The sequence below is a fragment of the Nicotiana tabacum genome, chromosome 2 (assembly GCF_000715075.1).
Source record: "Nicotiana tabacum cultivar K326 chromosome 2, ASM71507v2, whole genome shotgun sequence".
Classification (NCBI taxonomy): domain Eukaryota; kingdom Viridiplantae; phylum Streptophyta; class Magnoliopsida; order Solanales; family Solanaceae; genus Nicotiana; species Nicotiana tabacum.
Window position 1 is genome coordinate 126,864,743 of NC_134081.1, and position 18,062 is coordinate 126,882,804.

The following is an 18,062-nucleotide window of genomic DNA, read 5'->3' on the forward strand; positions in this document are numbered from 1 at the left end:
TGGCCACAACCACCTCCGACTTGGTCGCCTCGAGCTCCTTGGCCAGATTCTCTTGACCAGAAACAGCTGAGTTCAGCTGAGATTGGAGCTCCTCAATCTTCTTGGCCTGCACCAAGGTTTTCTCTTTTTCAGCCCAGAGCTAGACCTTAGCCGAAGCCAGTTGTTCTCAGGCGGTCTCCCTTTTTCGAGGCCAGGCGGTCCATATTCTTCTTCCATTCCTCAGCCTCAGCCTTTACCGTGTCCACCTCCACCTGGAGTTGCTCGATCTGGTCAAGTCTCTTCTAGACCTGCAAGTTCGGGTCGTTAGCCATTGTGTCTGAATCGTCATTACTAAGTTCGAATACTCGTCTTACCTGCTCGACCAGATCGGCATGTTCCTTCTGAGCCACTTCTAGTTCGGCCTGAAGTTTGTCACCGAGAATCTTATAGGTGTCCTTTTTCTCAGTTAGCTCCAGAACCTCGGTCTCGTGTTGGGATAACTCCTCCCGATATCGTAGGAAAGTTTCATGGTGAAGTACCGAGGCCTACGATCATAAGGAAGAATGTTACGATTATTTGTAACTTAAAATCTAAAGTACTAAGTAAAGAGGCACTCGAAGTTACCCGATTCAACGCATGTTGAGCCTCATTGAACAGGCAGGACGCTTATACCTCGTCCATCTTGGCCTGGTCCTCCCCGGTCACCAAGCACCGAAGATAGCTAGCAACCCCCACGGGGGCGGAAAGAACCCGGGCATCCTCCGGGATAGAGATAACTATTGACCGTTTTCGGTTGGGATCAGCACTCAGAGCCGGGAATCGATCCACTAACTTTGGGCTCGAAGAAGGCCTACTAGCTCCCGAAGATGGTGCTTTCTTTGGCACCGGTAAATCACCAAACCCGGTCACATCCTCTGAGGTGGTAGACTCTAAGCCGTCAAAGAAGTTATTGAGATCTTCCGCCCCGTGAGGCCCCTCTTGCGAACGATCCTTTAGTATACCGGCCTCGTTAATCATGAAGTCGGAGAATATAAGAGACCCAGTGAGATCAATCGCCCCAAGCGCATCTTTCGAAGCACTCTCTCCTGCTCGAGGAATATCGGTCCCGGCTTCCTCTTCGACCTCCCTAGCTCGGGGCATAGCGGCCTCGCCCTTCTACGATTCAAGGACCACGGTCACTGCCCTCTCAGCAGCCTCCCTGGCTTGGGGCAATACGGTGTGGGCTCGGGCCCGAGCCACCAGCTCGAAATCTTCTTCTTTTTCCGATTCATTTCTCAATCGGCGGACTAAGTCCAATGGGAGGGCGCCAATGTTTTCTTTGGGTTTGCGCACCTGCCTCATTTTCGGTTTCTGCTTCTCCGAGTTCGGGGAACTCGGAGCCCTTTTCCTTTTATTATCTTTATCCTGCTTCGGAGCAGGAGATTGAGGGATGATGATTTCATCTACGTATAGGGGCCTTATCGCAACATCCTTCCTGAGGCCTACAAAGAAAAAAGTGATGAGTGAGCTTGAAAAGAAACCTAAATGATGTCAGTTCTAGGAAAGAATTTTACCGTGAGAACGGGCTTCCCACCGGCCCTTTTAAAGTTTGCGCCATACACGCTCAGAATAGGGCTTCTGTGATACGATGCCCTTGACCCACTCCTTGAGTCGAGGAACTACATCGACATCCGAGCAACAGCTGCACCACGAAACACCGATTAGGTGAGAGAAAAGGGAAAAGCAGTAAGCAAAATCTTAAAAGTGAAGTTATACTTACGTTTCATGTTCCATTTCTTAGGAAATGGCATTTCCTCAGCCGGGATTAGATCTGAGGTTTTCACTCGAACGAACCGGCCTAACCAGCTCCGGTCTCGGTCCTCATCTATGCTCGAGAATGGGGCTTTAGTAGCTTGACGGGCAAGTTTTATCAGCCCCCCTCGATAGAGTCGGGGACTGTACAGATGCATGAGATGGTCGATAGTAATGGGGCACTTGTCGAGCTTTCTCACGAAGAAACGAAGAAGGATAACAATCCTCCAAAATGAAGGATGATTCTGCCCGAGCGTTACTTCATACCTTTTGCAGAAGGCAATGATAACTGGGTCTAGAGGGCCCAACGTGAAGGGATAAGTGTAAACACTTAGAAAACCCTCCACGTGGGTAGTGATTGATTCCTCGGGTGTAGGCACCACCACATGTTTACCGGCCCAATTACAGTCTTTTTGACTCTGGGGAGGAAATCGTCAGTGATGGAGCATATGTACCTCGAGACCGGCTCGCATCAACCCGATACAGAAGGGGTTTTCTCGATCTTGAAGTCGACCCCAATTGGGCGCCCCGTAGGAACGAACATAGTTAAGGGGGGTTCCGGTGTCTTTTCCTCGACAACAGTAGACAAAGCCTTTTCTTCTTCAGACTGTCTCGAGGAAGAGGGATGTTCCTTTTGAGGAACAGATTTTGAAGTCTTTGCCATTGCTTCTGAGTAAAGGTGAAAAGCTGGTACTGATGAAAGAGAGGGTGTATTTGGCGGATAGTTTATAACAATTTGCAGAAAACTATAAAGGAAGAAGTTTTGAACTTAAGCTGGAAAATCGGAAGATGAATGTGATGAAATTTTTCTTAAGCACACAAGAACAAGGTTTTGAATGTAAAAGTTATAATTGATGGAATGGTGAAGTATTTATAGTTTGCAAAACGGCGTTTCGAAACCCGTAGTGGCCGACCAACAACTAACACACATTTAATGCCTTGAAGACTGGACTGACGGGACATTTCAGTGACCTTTTTGTCGCTTACGTCATGATTTATCGAAGCAGGGCTCGGAAGTTCATATCCTTTCCCCTCGCATTCTCTCCGAAAAATGAGGGGACTATCTGTATACGGTCGAAACTGGGTTCGTATATTGTATGACTAGTCGAGACCGAAACATAACAGGTCGGGGCTCGACCCCGAATTATATCGAACCCAGTCGCTAAGTTAAATCGTTGAGCTCGTGACTCTAGGACCAAACAAGATCAAGGGGACTTTGTCGAGCCAAATAATGGAAGGCCGAAATATCCGCGATCAGTTGGAGATCACGGCAAAAATCTCGGCACGTATCAAGGAGAGGCCGATTGATTAGCAAATCACGAAATTTTTATCTTTTAGAGAATTGTATCAAGAGTAGGGCTCCCCTACTATATAAAGGGAGGTCTGATCGTTTGTAAAAGACATTGTAACACGCATCAAAGAAGTAATATATTGATCATTTGTAGTTCTAGTTATCTTGTTAACTTGTTCTGTCGTCGATTGAGGCATTTCCAAACTTGAGGGCGACCAACCTTCAAGGCTAAGACTGTTTAATTTCTGCGATTTGTATTTATTTTCTTGTTATTAATTTCAGTATTGATCTATTCTCTCAACTCGTATCAAGTTATATCATGTATCCTTAAAAACGCGTATAAATTCAATTGTTATCCCATTTTAGGGTGAACAGAATAGAGGGAATTTACATTATGACTCCTTAATTTATAAATATAGGTCATTGCTAGCAGCATTGGAGCATCCACGAGTAAGCTGTGGCGGAGACAGAATTTCTGTTAAGGGTGTTCAAAAAATAATAATAAAAAAAGACTGTAGCCAATGGGAATCGAACCACAACCTCACCAAGTTTTGAATTCCCTTGACCATTGAACTATACTTTTGGGTTGTGTTAAGGAGATTTAAAATATAATTATATAGAGGCACAAAATAAATTTTATCTTGTATGTACAGTTTAATCTTCCGACGAAGGAGGTTCGAGTGAACCCTTCTTGTCATCTAAATTTGCCCATACCAGTAAGACACATCTACTGAGAAGTGAATAGGGTCGCTGATACCCTAGCTAAAGAGGGGGCCAGGAAATAACTTTTGGACAATATTATTTTGGTAGTTCTTCTGGTGTTTACCAATGAATTACTATAGACAGACATCCTAAGAACTATTTTTAAAAGAAAGATCTCGGAACGTAATATTATAACTGTAGAAGTCTAGTTAACCAACAAAAAGAAAAGAAATTTTCTTTTATCACAGTAAACATTATTTCACAATAATTTTCGGGAGGGGGAGGGGGTAGAACCCCAACAACAACAACATACCCAATATTATCTCACATCGTGAGGTCTGGGGAGGGCAGTGTGTATGCAGACCTTACCCCTATCTTGTGAGGATAGAGAGGTTGTTTCCAATATACCCTCGGCTCAGGAAAGCATAAGCATCACATTAATGAAAATATAAATAAAAAGGTACAGTACCAAAAAGCCATATAAAACTGAATAAAAATAACACAACAATAATGTGATCAACAATGAAAGAAAATAACGGTTAATAAAAAAAAACCCTACTACCAACAGACATCAAGACTGTGTGCCAATACTACCCACAAGTATTGGAATCCCTAATTTGTCTAAAATATGCGGGGAACAAAGTTACAACAATTTATAGATTTACCCCACAAGTAAACAAGTGGTGCACTTCGCCTGAAAACTATGAGCCGCTCACGTGGAGCTATCTCATTACTTCGTTTTCTGGTCTTTTTCCGTTAGCCAAATAAAACCCACAAATATAAAACCAACAACTATCGCTAAATACCTGTAAATCCCCAAAGTTGAAATTTTCGTTCTTCCATGGCTTCTTTGCTGAGCCCACCACTCACTCTGCCTCAAAACAAGGTAAAATTCACAGTCTTTGCAATACCTATATGTTGATTTATCTTCTACTGTTGACATTTCAAACCCTATTTATTTATTTGTTAAATAAATAGTTCGTATATTGCAGATAGAAAGTTGATGCATACTAACAGCTAACTTAATTAGGATAAATTTTGTTAAGATGTTATTTAGTTACTTTTTGCCAGTTAGTTAGCTGTCACTGCTTAATGAAACTTAGTTCGAAGGAGTTAATCCAAAGTACTTGTCTTACCTACTCCTAATTGCCCCCTTTTTTGCAGCTATGTAGTTGCTTATCCTAAAAATTGAACGAACAATTTTAATTTTTTTTGGTAGTGCTTACTGGAACAAGTTTTGAGTAGTATGTCAAAGTCAACCTGCAATTAGTACAAAAATCAGCTAATAGCTCTTGTTAGTCATCCGTAGAGCATTACCCAAGGTTGTGGTCAAGTGGTCAATGAAGTAGAAGGAGAGCCACGAGGTCTCAAGTTCAAATCTCGCAAGACGCAAACAATATTAGGTGATTTCTTCCCATTTGCCTAAGCCCTGGTGCGCAAAACTACCAAGGCTTGTGGGAGATAGCAGATATCCCGTGGACTAGTGGAGGTGTCATTAAAAAAAACAGCTAGTTTTTTTGATTAAAAAATCAGCTAGTTAAGGACTTAACAAGGTTAAGCTATATTTTGGAGTAGATAGTATTTGGGTTTTACAAAATTGAAGCTTTTGAACTCTTTCTTCCTAGTATTACTTTGTCGGAAGCTACTGCAACACTCAAGGCCTCTGGAAATTTGATTATACGCTTATTGTGATGGTTTGTGTCAATAAGTGGCATTTAATATATTCTTGACTAGTTAAGTAGGCCTTGCTTAGGAAAGCTATATCTTTGTGAAGGAATTGCTGATTCTATGGTTTGGTCTAATATCTGAGACAATCTCCAGATTTGCTGGTTTTCCCCATTCTTATCAGTCGAGTCTCATTTGTCATTCACAATTGTAATTCAAGAGTAGGTAATTAGAGTTAACTGCTGATGAAAGAAAGAGAAACATAAAAGAAAACAAATTTTGAAGTATCATTTGTTAAGAAATTTAGATTAGAGAATCTCAAAGCTTATTTCTTTGTGCTTTATATGTGGCAAAAACTACTAGTTGTGACCTCCAAGGCAGTACTACTTTCTATGTAAAAGGAGATGTGAAAAGCATTGAATTCTATTCCATTGTGTTTACTTTAAATTATTTTTTTTCCAGTTTTTTTTGTTTGAAATAGTCATTTTATGATGCTTGTAATTATGCTATACGCCAACCACACTTGGTATTTTCCTACTAATGGATGGTTCAAGAATGAGTTAAAAGGTAGCTTCACCTCTACCACTATTGATGTATTTGTTCAGTATTTCTTTGACTTTGTTGGTTTACTTGATATGTCCTGACAAAACTCTCTATGTTCAGCTGAATCCCGAAGGTGTCCTATCTTTAGCTACCAGCGCAATACCAAGCATCTATTTTCAACCATTTTTAAAACGGCGAAGGAGCCACAGGCATTGTTTACTGATGAGAGCTAAAGCGTCGGTGGAAAGGGATATGCTTGCAAAAGATTCTGTAGGTGCCAATGCTATTGATGATAAGGGTGATCCTTCTTTGCCATCTTAAACAGCATGCAGTCAAAATTTTCATTGGATTTCTCTATATTCTTTTATATCATCCTTAAGAAATAGCTAATAGCTAAGGAATTCATGATATCGTTTGTGGTCCTTTGGTCATGCATGCAATTTACTACTGGTATCGGTACCCTGTGAAAAAAATAAGTGAATCTGTTCCCACTTTTGTAGTTTTAAATTTGATTAGACACAGAAATTAAATGATAATAGTTCCAAACTCTAGCTTTTTTTAATTCCTGTTAGTGCTCTCTGATTCTCTTTCCCTTTGATTTGGACGGGCATATAGACAGCTTTTGGTTATCGTCAAGCTCTAGCTTAATAAACATTAGGAGCTGTGATATTCTTGTTTGAAATTTTGATGGAATCTTGGAAATCTACGGTTATCGTAATCCATTAAGTTGTTCAGCTTAAGGGTACTTGAGGTGAAATGGTGAATACACATCTTTATTGTAAATTTATACCATCTTTCAAGGTATTGGTTGCATATGGGTCGATGGAGTTTACACCAGAAATTCCGACTTTATAGAAATTATTTGATAACAGAATATACAATCAGAAGATTGTCTAGGCCCAACTGATCTTCTAGTATAATGATCGAAATATATCTGATTGTAAGTAATGGTTTTGATTAGTGCAGATTTTGGAGTTGTTAGCATGCACCATGTCGGAATCCTATGTGAAAACCTTGAGAGGTCGTTGGACTTTTACCAGAATATTCTTGGTAATCACACTTTACTTTCTAAGTGGATGACTAAACTCCTGTTAAAATACATAATTTCGCGGTTCTGAAAGCTCATGAATGATCAGGACTAGAAATAAATGAGGCAAGACCACATGACAAGCTTCCCTACAGAGGTGCTTGGTTGTGGGTGGGCTCCGAGATGATACATCTAATGGAGCTTCCAAATCCAGATCCCTTAACTGGTCGGCCTGAACATGGCGGCCGAGATCGTCATACTTGCTTAGCAATTCGCGATGTGTCTAAGTTGAAAGCTATTCTTGATAAGGCTGGTAATTCATTTACCTTCTTGCTGTTTCACCTCAGAGTTTTGAATGATAAAGAATTCTGGACATTTATTCCGCTCTTTGTTTTCCATTTCAGGTATTCCCTACACCCTTAGTCGCTCTGGGAGGCCAGCCATTTTCACTCGAGACCCAGATGCTAATGCACTAGAATTTACTCAAGTTGATGCTTGACATAATTTGGACTGCTTGCTCTCTAATCTGTGATCTTTATATTGTTAAAATATACAGCTGCTGTGCATATATGTATAGGGATATTCAACGAATTCAGTCAATAACTGTTTGAAGCATTGCAGCTATCCACATCGTTTAAAGTTAGATATAGTGGTTATGGCTTGTCAACCAAAAAAAAAAAAGGAAAAAGAAAAAAGGTCATGTGCTGTGTATATGATTTAAATATATGCTGCTCCTAGTTGAATATATGTGACAGCTAATACAATTTTCACGAATACTTGTAAGTTATTTTGTAAGATTTACCCCCATTCCAAATTATTCCATCTGCAGGATTGTAGGCTCCAAGTCCTGAACAATTTTTTTTGGATAAATTTTGAACAATTATTTTTTGTATAGGTAATAGCTTCCCATGTTTTATTTTCAAATTCCATGACACTATTTTTCAAGAAGAGTTTAGCTTCCTTTATACTGACTTTTACATTGTCATGTAGGGGTGGCAAGTGAGCCGGGCCCGGTCCTAAGTGGGCTTCGCGGGCCCGGTCCTAAGTGGGCCGGTCCTAAACGGTCCTGGGCCTCGCGGGCTTATTGCTGGAACCGGCTCGGGACCGGGACCACGAACTAACGGGCCCGGGTTTAGTGGGCCGGTCTGGGCCGGTCCTGGGCCTAAACGGGCCCAACACAAACTTTGTATTTTTAATTTTTTTTTATAGAAGTTAGAGAAAAAAATAGTAATAAAGATATATAAGCTATATTCGATTTATATACTATATATACATCTTAAAATATATATATATACTATATTATATATACATAGTATACATCTTAAAATATACTATATATACATCTTAAGATATATAAGCTATATATATATATATATATATATATATATATATATATATATAGTAAGATGTATATATAGTATATCTTAAGATGTATACTATCGAATATGACTTATAAACTATGTATATATATTATAGTATATTATAGTGTATATATACATTTTAAGATATATATATATATATATATATATATATATATATATATATATATATATATATATATACACACACACTATACTATATATACATAGTATATAAGTCATATTCGATAGTATACATCTTATACATATATATATATATAAGCTTATATATATATACTATACTATACTATATATACATCTTAAGATATATAAGCTATATTCGATTTATATACTATATATACATCTTAAGATATATATATATATACACACACTATACTATATATACATAGTATATAAGTCATATTCGATAGTATATATATATATATATATATATATATATATATATATACATCTTATATATACACACACTATACTATATATACATAGTATATAAGTCATATTCGATAGTATACATCTTAAGATATATATAATATATATAGTAAGATGTATATATATTATAGTATAGTATAGTATATACTATATATACAACTTAAGATATATAAGCTATATTCGATATATTCGATATACATATATATATATAATATATATATATACACACACACTATACTATATATACATAGTATATAAATCATATTCGATAGTATACATCTTAAGATATATATATATATATATATATATATATACACACACACTATACTATATATACATCTTATATATACACACACTATACTATATATACATAGTATATAAGTCATATTCGATAGAATACATCTTAAGATATATATAATATATATAGTAAGATGTATATATATTATAGTATAGTATAGTATATACTATATATACAACTTAAGATATATAAGCTATATTCGATATATTCGATATACATATATATATATATATATATATATATATATATATATATATATATATATATATATATAGCTTATATGTATACTATACTATACTATAATATATATATACATCTTACTATATATAAACTATATTCGATTTATATACTATATATACATCTTAAGATATACTATATATACATGAGGACCTCCTAATTTCATAGTAGGATTTAACAATGCAGCAATACCATAAATAAGGGGAATAGGGAAAAAATATTTTTTAAACTTTTTTCTCATGGAATCAATAGCAAGTTGATAAATTTCCCCACCATCTGAAAAATGATCAAACAAATTTGCAAGTTCTGCAATATAAATTAAACAGTTAGAAATAGTAGGATAATATTGCCCAGAAAATTTATTTGTAGCAATATGGAATTTTTCTAAAAAATCTACAAGCATTTTAACATTAGCCCAATCCGCATTTGTAAGGTGCTCATCATCATCACTTACATGAGCATTAAACGTTGAGTTTATGGGGTTTCTATATTCATATGCAATAACTAAACTTTCATACATGTAATTCCATCTAGTTGGACAAGGTTTAGGAACCTTTCTTTCTCTTAGGCCAAATTCATCGCATCTTTTAAAATATTCTCTAAGTCTACTTCTACGATTTGAATAAAAAAGCCAATTAAGAGCCATTTTAACCTTTTCAATTTCAACATTTAAAATTCGCATACCATCACCCACAATTAAATGGTAAATATGACAAATACATCTAACATGAAAAATATTACTAAATACAGGACTTAGTATCGTGGTAAGCAAGGCTACAGCATTTGTGTTACTAGTAGCATTATCCATTGAAACTGACATTATTTTATCACTAATGCAAAAATATCTACAAATATCCGCAATCGTGCTAGAAATAAACTACCCTGTGTGACGTGAATTAATTATTCTATAAGCAATAATGCGCCTTTGCATTATCCAATGCTCATCAATCCAATGACTGGTAACAGTAAGGTAATCACAGTCATTACCACTTCTACCAATATCAGTTGTAATAGCAAGACGACAATTTATATGAGTAAATAAATAGCGGAAATATTGTTCATATTCATGCTTATATTTATAAATATCACTCTTTACGGTTGTGCGAGGAAAACCTTTATAAGTAGGATTATAAAACTCTTTGCCACAAGTTTTACACTTAGCCCTATTTTTTTCTCTTAGTTGAGTAAAAAATTGCCAAACAAGAGATGTTTCTACCCGTTTAGGAGGTTGTCTAGAAAAAGTAGGGGCACTAATAGGAGGGTCAGATGGGGGATCATCTAGATTATTATTAGTTGGGTTAACTTCAGGAGCAGGACTAGTGGGTGTATCATCATCCGGTTGCGTTTCATCAAAATCTATTTCTTCATCATCATTTTCATCAATAGTTGGATTACCATAAAGAGCATTCATATATTCATGGTTTAATTGTTCACCGGGTGCAATATTATGGAAAAATTGACTCTCGGTAAATTGTAATAAACTATTATCGCTATCAAGAATAGGAGGTGTAAGACGGGTAACATGTTTGGGTCGGGGAGCCGGGGGAAGTGGAGGAGGAACATATTGGCCACTAGATTCACCACTCTTCGATTTTCCCTTATTTTTACTAAACATATTTTTTAAGGAATAAGCCATCTTAATTAATCAAGCAAAGTAAACAAAACAAACAAAATTATAATATTAAAACTTAAGAGTTGGAACGAGTTTACCGAATTGACGAACAACTTGTTGGAAATTGATTATCGTTGAAGACTTCAATTCACCAACTTCACAATTGTTTCACAAATTATAACAATAAAGTAAGCAATAGTAGAAGTAAATTAGAGAGAGATTGTGATAGATTGATGATTTTGTAAGAAAAAATAAAATAATGATGGGGTATTTATAGTTGAAAATAGGGAAAAAGTGTAATTATAAAAAGTTTGGGATTAAAACAAAGTTGAGGGGTTAAATGGCTATTTCATAAATAGCCAACAGCTATTTTTGACAGCCCAACGGCTATTTTTGACAGTCCAACGTTTTTTTTTTTAAAAAAAAAAAAAAAAAATTTTAAAAAAAATAGCTGTTGGGCCCGCTAGGCCCGCTAAGGGACCGGGCCGGTCCCGGTCCCGGGCCCTGGCGGGCCAAACGGTCCCGGGCCTGACGGGCCCAATCATAGGACCGGCCCACGAGACCGGACCATTCCCGCTAAAACCGGACCAAACGGTCCTGACCCGTTTAGCCGTTTGGCCCGTTTGGCCCGCGGTCCTGGGCCTGGACCGGCCTACTTGCCAGCCTTATTGTCATGTGAGCTAAAAGATAAACTAATGTAGTTGTCCATAAAAAGTGAGATTAACCACTTTGAAATAAGAGTTTATCTACAAAACTCAAGATATACGGATAGTATAAAACTTTACACTGTCACAATATGTAAGTTAAATTCTTTCAAGAATGGGTTGTCCTATATGTAGCTGCTCTAAGTCTGATGGTATTATGGATTAATACCATCAGATTTTCTTACTAAAAAGCATACAGTTCAGACTCCATTAGCAGACTTGTGCAATTGAACGAAAAGATGCATGCAATTTGTTTCTTCATTCCCGGAATAATGAAACACAATTGTCTACATTCTTCTGTGTTCTCGACTATCAAATGCAATATAAATGCTTATAAGACTACAATTGTAACTTTCAATGCACTTGAGTAATGCCAATGAACAACAGTGACATCTATATTTTGTTCTCGAGACACCTCTCCAACAGAATATAAAATATGTCCTAGTTCTTTTCCTTTCACTCCTTTCCCTTTATTGTTCTCCAGAACTTATATTGGCTTGACATATACACACATTAAGAATGTGACCTCCAATCTTGTATGGCAAGGCGTAATGTGTGGTTTGGGGTAAGCATCTTGTGCTGCAGTCTCTGTTTCGTCACAGGTGACACGTTATGTCTGTCGATCCATGCCTTTATTGCTCTATGCTCATATGTAAAGCCATCTGCTGCTATATGTGGGTTTTGCATTACTTCCTGCAAAAGATGTCGCGTGATAATAGAGCAGGCAGCAGAATGAGATGCATGTTAGTAGAAAAAGGACATTACAAATTATCAGGTTATCTCATGGAATTTGTATCCTCACCTGAAGGATTGGACAGAAGTACTGGCTAGGTGCCTGGATAAGGTTTTTCTCTACCTTGACATGCATTTCCGCAAATTCGAAAAGCTTTTTCAGAAGTGGAAGAACTTCAGTCTCAAGATCTGGTCTATCTCTACATCTAAGCTTACAGCATTGTAGTGCCATTTTAGCTAGCTCCTCTGCTTCAATCAAAGGCCAGTCTACAACTGACTTATCAAGTACATTCACGAGCGAATTACTATCTATAGCTTTTTCAATTTTCATGATAAGGCCATTAGGATGACAAGCAGCCAATAGTTGAAGTGCTATTATTCCAAAAGCATAGAGATCAGACTTAGGTCTCAGGGTGCCAGTTCTTTGATACTCCGGATCCATGTAAGCAAGAGTGCCAGCAATAATGGAGTCCCTATACTCGGTAATACTTTCCGGAACAATATCTGACATTATTTTTGCTAAACCCACATCTCCAATTTTACTCACATAATTTTTGTCCAACAGTATGTTTCCTGGTTTTAGATCTCGATGAACAATGGGCTCAGGCTTTGAGTTGTGCAAGAATGCAAGACCGTATGCCACTTCAAAAAGTATCCGGAATCGAACAAACCAGGGAAGAGGTCTGTTTTTTCCTTGGAAAATGTAATCTTCCAGGCTTCCATTTTCCATATACTCATAAACAAGACAGCCATTTTCTGGAGAGGCTCCAAGCAGTAAAACAATATTTGGGTGATGCAACTGGCTAAGAACCTCAACCTACATAATAATTTTATACGAAATTAATCTAAAGCTGGAAGTTTTGACAGAATGACATTGCCACAGTTTTCCTGAAGCGAAAAACTTAATGGCATGACATAGGCATCTAATGAGGTAGTACTAAACAAGCAACATTGATATACAAATCACAAGGTAAATGATTGTAGCTCTTTCCAAAAAAAAAAAAAAGAGAGAAGGATGAAAGGAATCTAGTAATGATATGAGGTCAGAAGTATTAATTTGTGTAGAGAAGTGTCTTCATTAAAAAATGCAAGTGTGCTTTGAACGGCAAGCAGTCACGGTGAAGAATCGAGATATTTTGAGTGAGAAAGAAATCAATAGAGATTAAGGAGAACCTCTCTTAGAAATTCCTCTTTCTTTTGTGATGCATCAGGATGAAGAATTTTGATGGCAACAGGGGTATGATCAAGGTTGCCTTTGTAAACTTTCCCATAGCCTCCTTCGCCAATCATCTTAGACTCAGAAAAGAAATCAGTAGCCACCTCAATCTCTTCTCTAGTTAGCCTCCTATACCTTCCATCACATGACATCAGTGCATTGACGACCTTTTGTTTTTCTAAAGACTGTTGGAGAGCCTTCAACTCTGCTATCTGCCTCTCACAAGCCTCTTTGGCGAGCAACTTTCTTGCTATCCTGACCTCCTTTTCAGTTTCCACATGCTTCTTCTTTGCTTCAGCAGCTGTTTTCCTTAGGCTTTCTTCTCTTTTCTGGGCTGCATTCACTCTTCTTGCTTCTTCAAGGCATTCAGAAGAAAGTAGTTGGACCTGAAAGATAGTCATAGGGTTACGTTCAGATAAGGTTGATAGTAACCGTGGACAAGAATATGGTCGGGCAATAGGTGTCTTGTCCTAGTGGTAGAGTTACTGTATACCTCATAAGTCACCACAAATGGAACTTAAATTGGGATAAAGGAGAAATTGGTTCTGACAAAGAGCATAATTTGATCATTTTCCAGTATGAAAGAGGAGCAATCAAGTACCTGATTTCGAGGTAAAATAAATAGATAAGGATTTTACCTTGTTTTGAGCATGGATCAGATGTTCACACGTTTGGTTGTACATTGCAATGGTATTTTGTAATTCTAAGCGCATTCGTTCCATTTCAGCCTGAATGTCTGACTGCTCAATGACATAAAAAAATACCTCAACATACTTATTCTTGATACTGTTACAAGTATTATTACATGACAGCCATTGTAATAAATAGTGCAATATTCAAGAGAAAGCTTGATAAAAACGAATTGACCTGCTCTGAACAAGTGGAAGAATGACCACCCTTGACTACCTCCGGACCTGCTGTAAATTCTTCTACATTTTGTTTATATCTTTGCTGAGACCTGAAATGAATATTAGAGTTCCCATGTGCAAATGCTGGAGAATTCAGGTGGGTAAAGTCTGGAAGTGATGATGCTCTTCTATTAAATTCCATGGCGGCATAAGACACATTGGATTCTTGTTGATTGATAGTATGAACTTCTGTCTCTGTTTCAGAATAGAAAGTACTTGTTGGAAGTTAAAACTACCATTCTCGGAAGGCAAAAGAGAGATGACAAATGAAATCAAGGTAATAACAAAGAGCGGAATTTTTTTTTTCATGTACCAGTAGGTAACAGGGGACTCAAGGAGTTTTTCACAAGCCCATTTGACGACACCACATAAACATCACAAGACTCAGGAGCATGCTTCAGGATAACAGATGGTACGCCTGAATCCTTCTGCCTCCTAGTTAAAATTGATTAAATATTTTTAGCACCAGTAGCAATTAAAAATCAAGCATCACGATATTATCATCTAAAAGCTCAAGTTGCAGCCCGAAGATAAAAATCGTCAGATAAACATAATATTTCGGCAGAGAACATGACTCCCACTATGGAGATTAGGAAAATCAATTAGATTAACCATGATCGATAACAGTTTGGGTAACTCTTGATGCAACGTAATCTTCAGAAAGACAGGCCTCATATTACCAGTCAAAATCTTTGTACTAAAACATGTCATAACTTGGACAATTAAACTGTTGAATAGTATGAACACCTGATCAAAGTTTAAATTGTTACAGAAGTGACACTTCTATTTACTTAGATTAGGTTTCAACATGCCCCTCAAGTGCAGACTATTTTCCATAGGCCAAGCATTTGAAAATTCTTCAAATGAAATTCGAACAAATGATCTTTTCGGTTGCCATACCATGGAAAAGAATATGAGCCTTCAATAGACACCTTAATGTGATAAGTGATATAGCTAGGCCCATTATCATATTGAGCAGCGTTATGCAACCGATATGAGACATTATATATCTCTAACAAATATCCAAGACATCTTGATCGTATGCCATACCTGGAAAAGTAACTGGGAGAGGAAGAGCCCAACACTAGAGCATTAATCCCAGCCTGTGTTACATATTGTAGAAGCAGTGTTGCAGGATTATCCCCTTCCAGCACCACAGTTTCAACCTACAGGAAGTTCAGACATTAGAACATATGACAATGATTCTAACTTAAGAAACATTTAACCAACCAAAGAAGAAGAAGAAAAAGGAAGAGAAAGCCTACACTTTTTCTTTTGCATAAATTCTTAAATGGGATAAATATCTCTTTACATTTTGCCATCATATCCTCAATATACATTTCCACCACATTGTCATCAAGTACGTTAACTGGAATACTCTCTCCTGCTATAAAGTTCACGAGTCAAAGATATTACAAAATCCAAAAGACTAAAATGATCTTGCGGACAGATCAGCTATGATATCAGTATAGTCTTTTAAATATATCAAATAACCGTAGATCAAGATCGAACCAAGTAATCTTTAGAATGGAGTGTGGAAACTGAGAGAGATTCATTCTCAAGCAGTTCATACCAAAAATTTAATGAATCTGATCCAATCAGCCAGCTCACTTCATGAAAAGGCAAGATTAAAAGGTAAATATTTTTGAATTTCTCTTCATGACAGACAACAATTGCCACACAGTTTTTTTAAACAAAATTTACAGCCATTTCTGTAATTGCATTTTTTAGCCGAGGGTCTATCGGAAACAGTCTCTCTGCCCTTCCATGGAAGGAGTAAAGCTGCGTACATCCCACCCTCCCCATATCCCACTTGTGGGAATACACTGGGATGTTGTGGTTGTTGTTATTCTGTAATTGCAAGATACAATGGACAGAAAGGAAAATAGTTAGCAAAGTATATTGTAAAGTTCTATATTGGAAATGTATGAGAATAGTAGCTATATATGTGTAGTGATATTCTTAATGCTATGAGGCCTTTTGAAGAACCTTGCTGGTTTGATCCATAGGGAGATAGTATCATTACATGTTATGAGTAACATTTAGGTCGGTTTAACCCTACAAGTGATATCAAAGCCGAAGGCTTAACAAGACGAGTATGAAAATGACAATGAGTAGCTCTCACATTGCAGCTGATGAAGAGCTAAAAAGCAAGCCCATCGGAGTGATGGCGCAAAATGGATATCTTGCCTTGGCGGTGTGGCCCATAGTTTGGAGATGCACACACAGGAGAAGATTGTGGGCATTTAGGGGCCATAAAATACTCGGATGGAGCGGGTGGCACATAGCTAATTTCTAGGTAATCTCATGAGTCTAGGTGATTGGCCATGTGGGACTTAGTTTGTTGGATGTGCGAACAAAATACCTCATTGGAAGTTGATGAGAAATAGAAGCTACATATACATGTAATTATACTTCTAATAGTATGAGTACTTTAGGTAAAAACAGCAAGGGCTTTAGCCCTAAGGAGACAGTATCATACTATGCATGTTAAGAGTCACTTTTGAGCTGGCTTAACTAGACAAATTAGATATGTTATCCTTGATCACGGAACTTTACCTCTCTAAATAGCAAAGAAATTGAAAAAATACAACATCAACAACAACAAGCCCAGAAGAATTGAAAATGAAAAAATAGTAAAATACAACTTAAATAATAAGATCATATCTTTTATGCAGAGACTTGATAGCACAAAATAAATTTCTTCGCCTCGATATCATTGAACTATACATTTACACCCTCATAATGTTGAAAACAACTCAAACTGAAATGAAAGTGATCATTGCATCCTTAGCAAGACTTTTTTGTGCAACTAAGAGATAGTACAAGATATTTAAGGTAACTTAAAAAGATGTAAGAAAAACAAATTCTCAATTAGAAAGTGCATATATAGTCAATTAATCATATATTCATATGCATACAGACGTATATGAAGGAAAATTTACAGGGAGTTGTAATAGCGGTGATGGTAGGCATGACATGAATGAGGAAAAAGCGATGAGCTTTAGGCAACAACTTCTCTACTGCCCACCGGACAGCTCGTTGACTGCCTTTCCCTTCGGCGCTCTTAACTGCCACCGCAACGTTGACCATCGCCGCCGCAGTTGACGGTGGAGCACCGTTACCATCTCCGTCGACTTTCACTTTCATTGTTGAAACCGATAACAAATACACTTTAGAAAGTGATCAGCATACTGTAACCACAGGCTTATTAGTTAAATCTTCTAATTGAGCAATAGATCATTTGACTTGTATTTTGGGGAAGCCCCTCCCCCTTCCACCTTTTAATTTTTTTATTTAAAGAAAATTAAATATAGCTAAGTCAAATTTTCATCTTTGTACAATATGCCTGCACTTTAAAATATATGGTAAACTAGTTAAACATTCTTATACTATTACTCAATTCTAGATATCCTAGACCTACTTTTTATTGGAATTTTGCCTCGTTATGTCTTCTATTGTTCCATGCTTAAAATATACAATAATCTTTTGCAAAAACTTAACTATAACGTATAAATAAGTTGGTCTACAACTAAATAACTTATTATG

The 18,062-nt window shown here is 37.1% G+C and overlaps 2 protein-coding genes across 3 annotated transcripts; one reads left to right on the forward strand and one right to left on the reverse strand.

The window, feature by feature from the left end:
* The first annotated feature begins 4,473 nt into the window (after positions 1 to 4,473).
* Positions 4,474 to 7,772, forward strand: LOC107761817 (uncharacterized). The gene is made up of 5 exons (XM_016580102.2): positions 4,474 to 4,649; positions 6,092 to 6,269; positions 6,938 to 7,021; positions 7,108 to 7,311; positions 7,403 to 7,772. Exons 1-5 carry the CDS (start codon positions 4,605 to 4,607, stop codon positions 7,495 to 7,497), a joined length of 606 nt encoding a protein of 201 aa, XP_016435588.1. The 5' UTR covers positions 4,474 to 4,604; the 3' UTR covers positions 7,498 to 7,772.
* Positions 7,773 to 11,897: 4,125 nt separating this feature from the next.
* Positions 11,898 to 17,828, reverse strand: LOC107832420 (U-box domain-containing protein 34). 2 transcript variants are annotated; one of them, XM_016660266.2, is made up of 9 exons: positions 17,459 to 17,828; positions 15,779 to 15,900; positions 15,564 to 15,679; positions 14,827 to 14,948; positions 14,473 to 14,708; positions 14,244 to 14,345; positions 13,563 to 13,991; positions 12,460 to 13,206; positions 11,898 to 12,350 (listed from the first exon to the last, which is right to left on the reverse strand). In XM_016660266.2, exons 1-9 carry the CDS (start codon positions 17,661 to 17,663, stop codon positions 12,171 to 12,173), a joined length of 2,259 nt encoding a protein of 752 aa, XP_016515752.2. In that variant the 5' UTR covers positions 17,664 to 17,828; the 3' UTR covers positions 11,898 to 12,170. The 2 variants fall into 2 exon arrangements, with proteins under 2 accessions (XP_016515752.2, XP_075095353.1); XM_075239252.1 differs by having other exon boundaries at positions 15,779 to 15,897; positions 17,459 to 17,701.
* Positions 17,829 to 18,062: the final 234 nt, after the last annotated feature.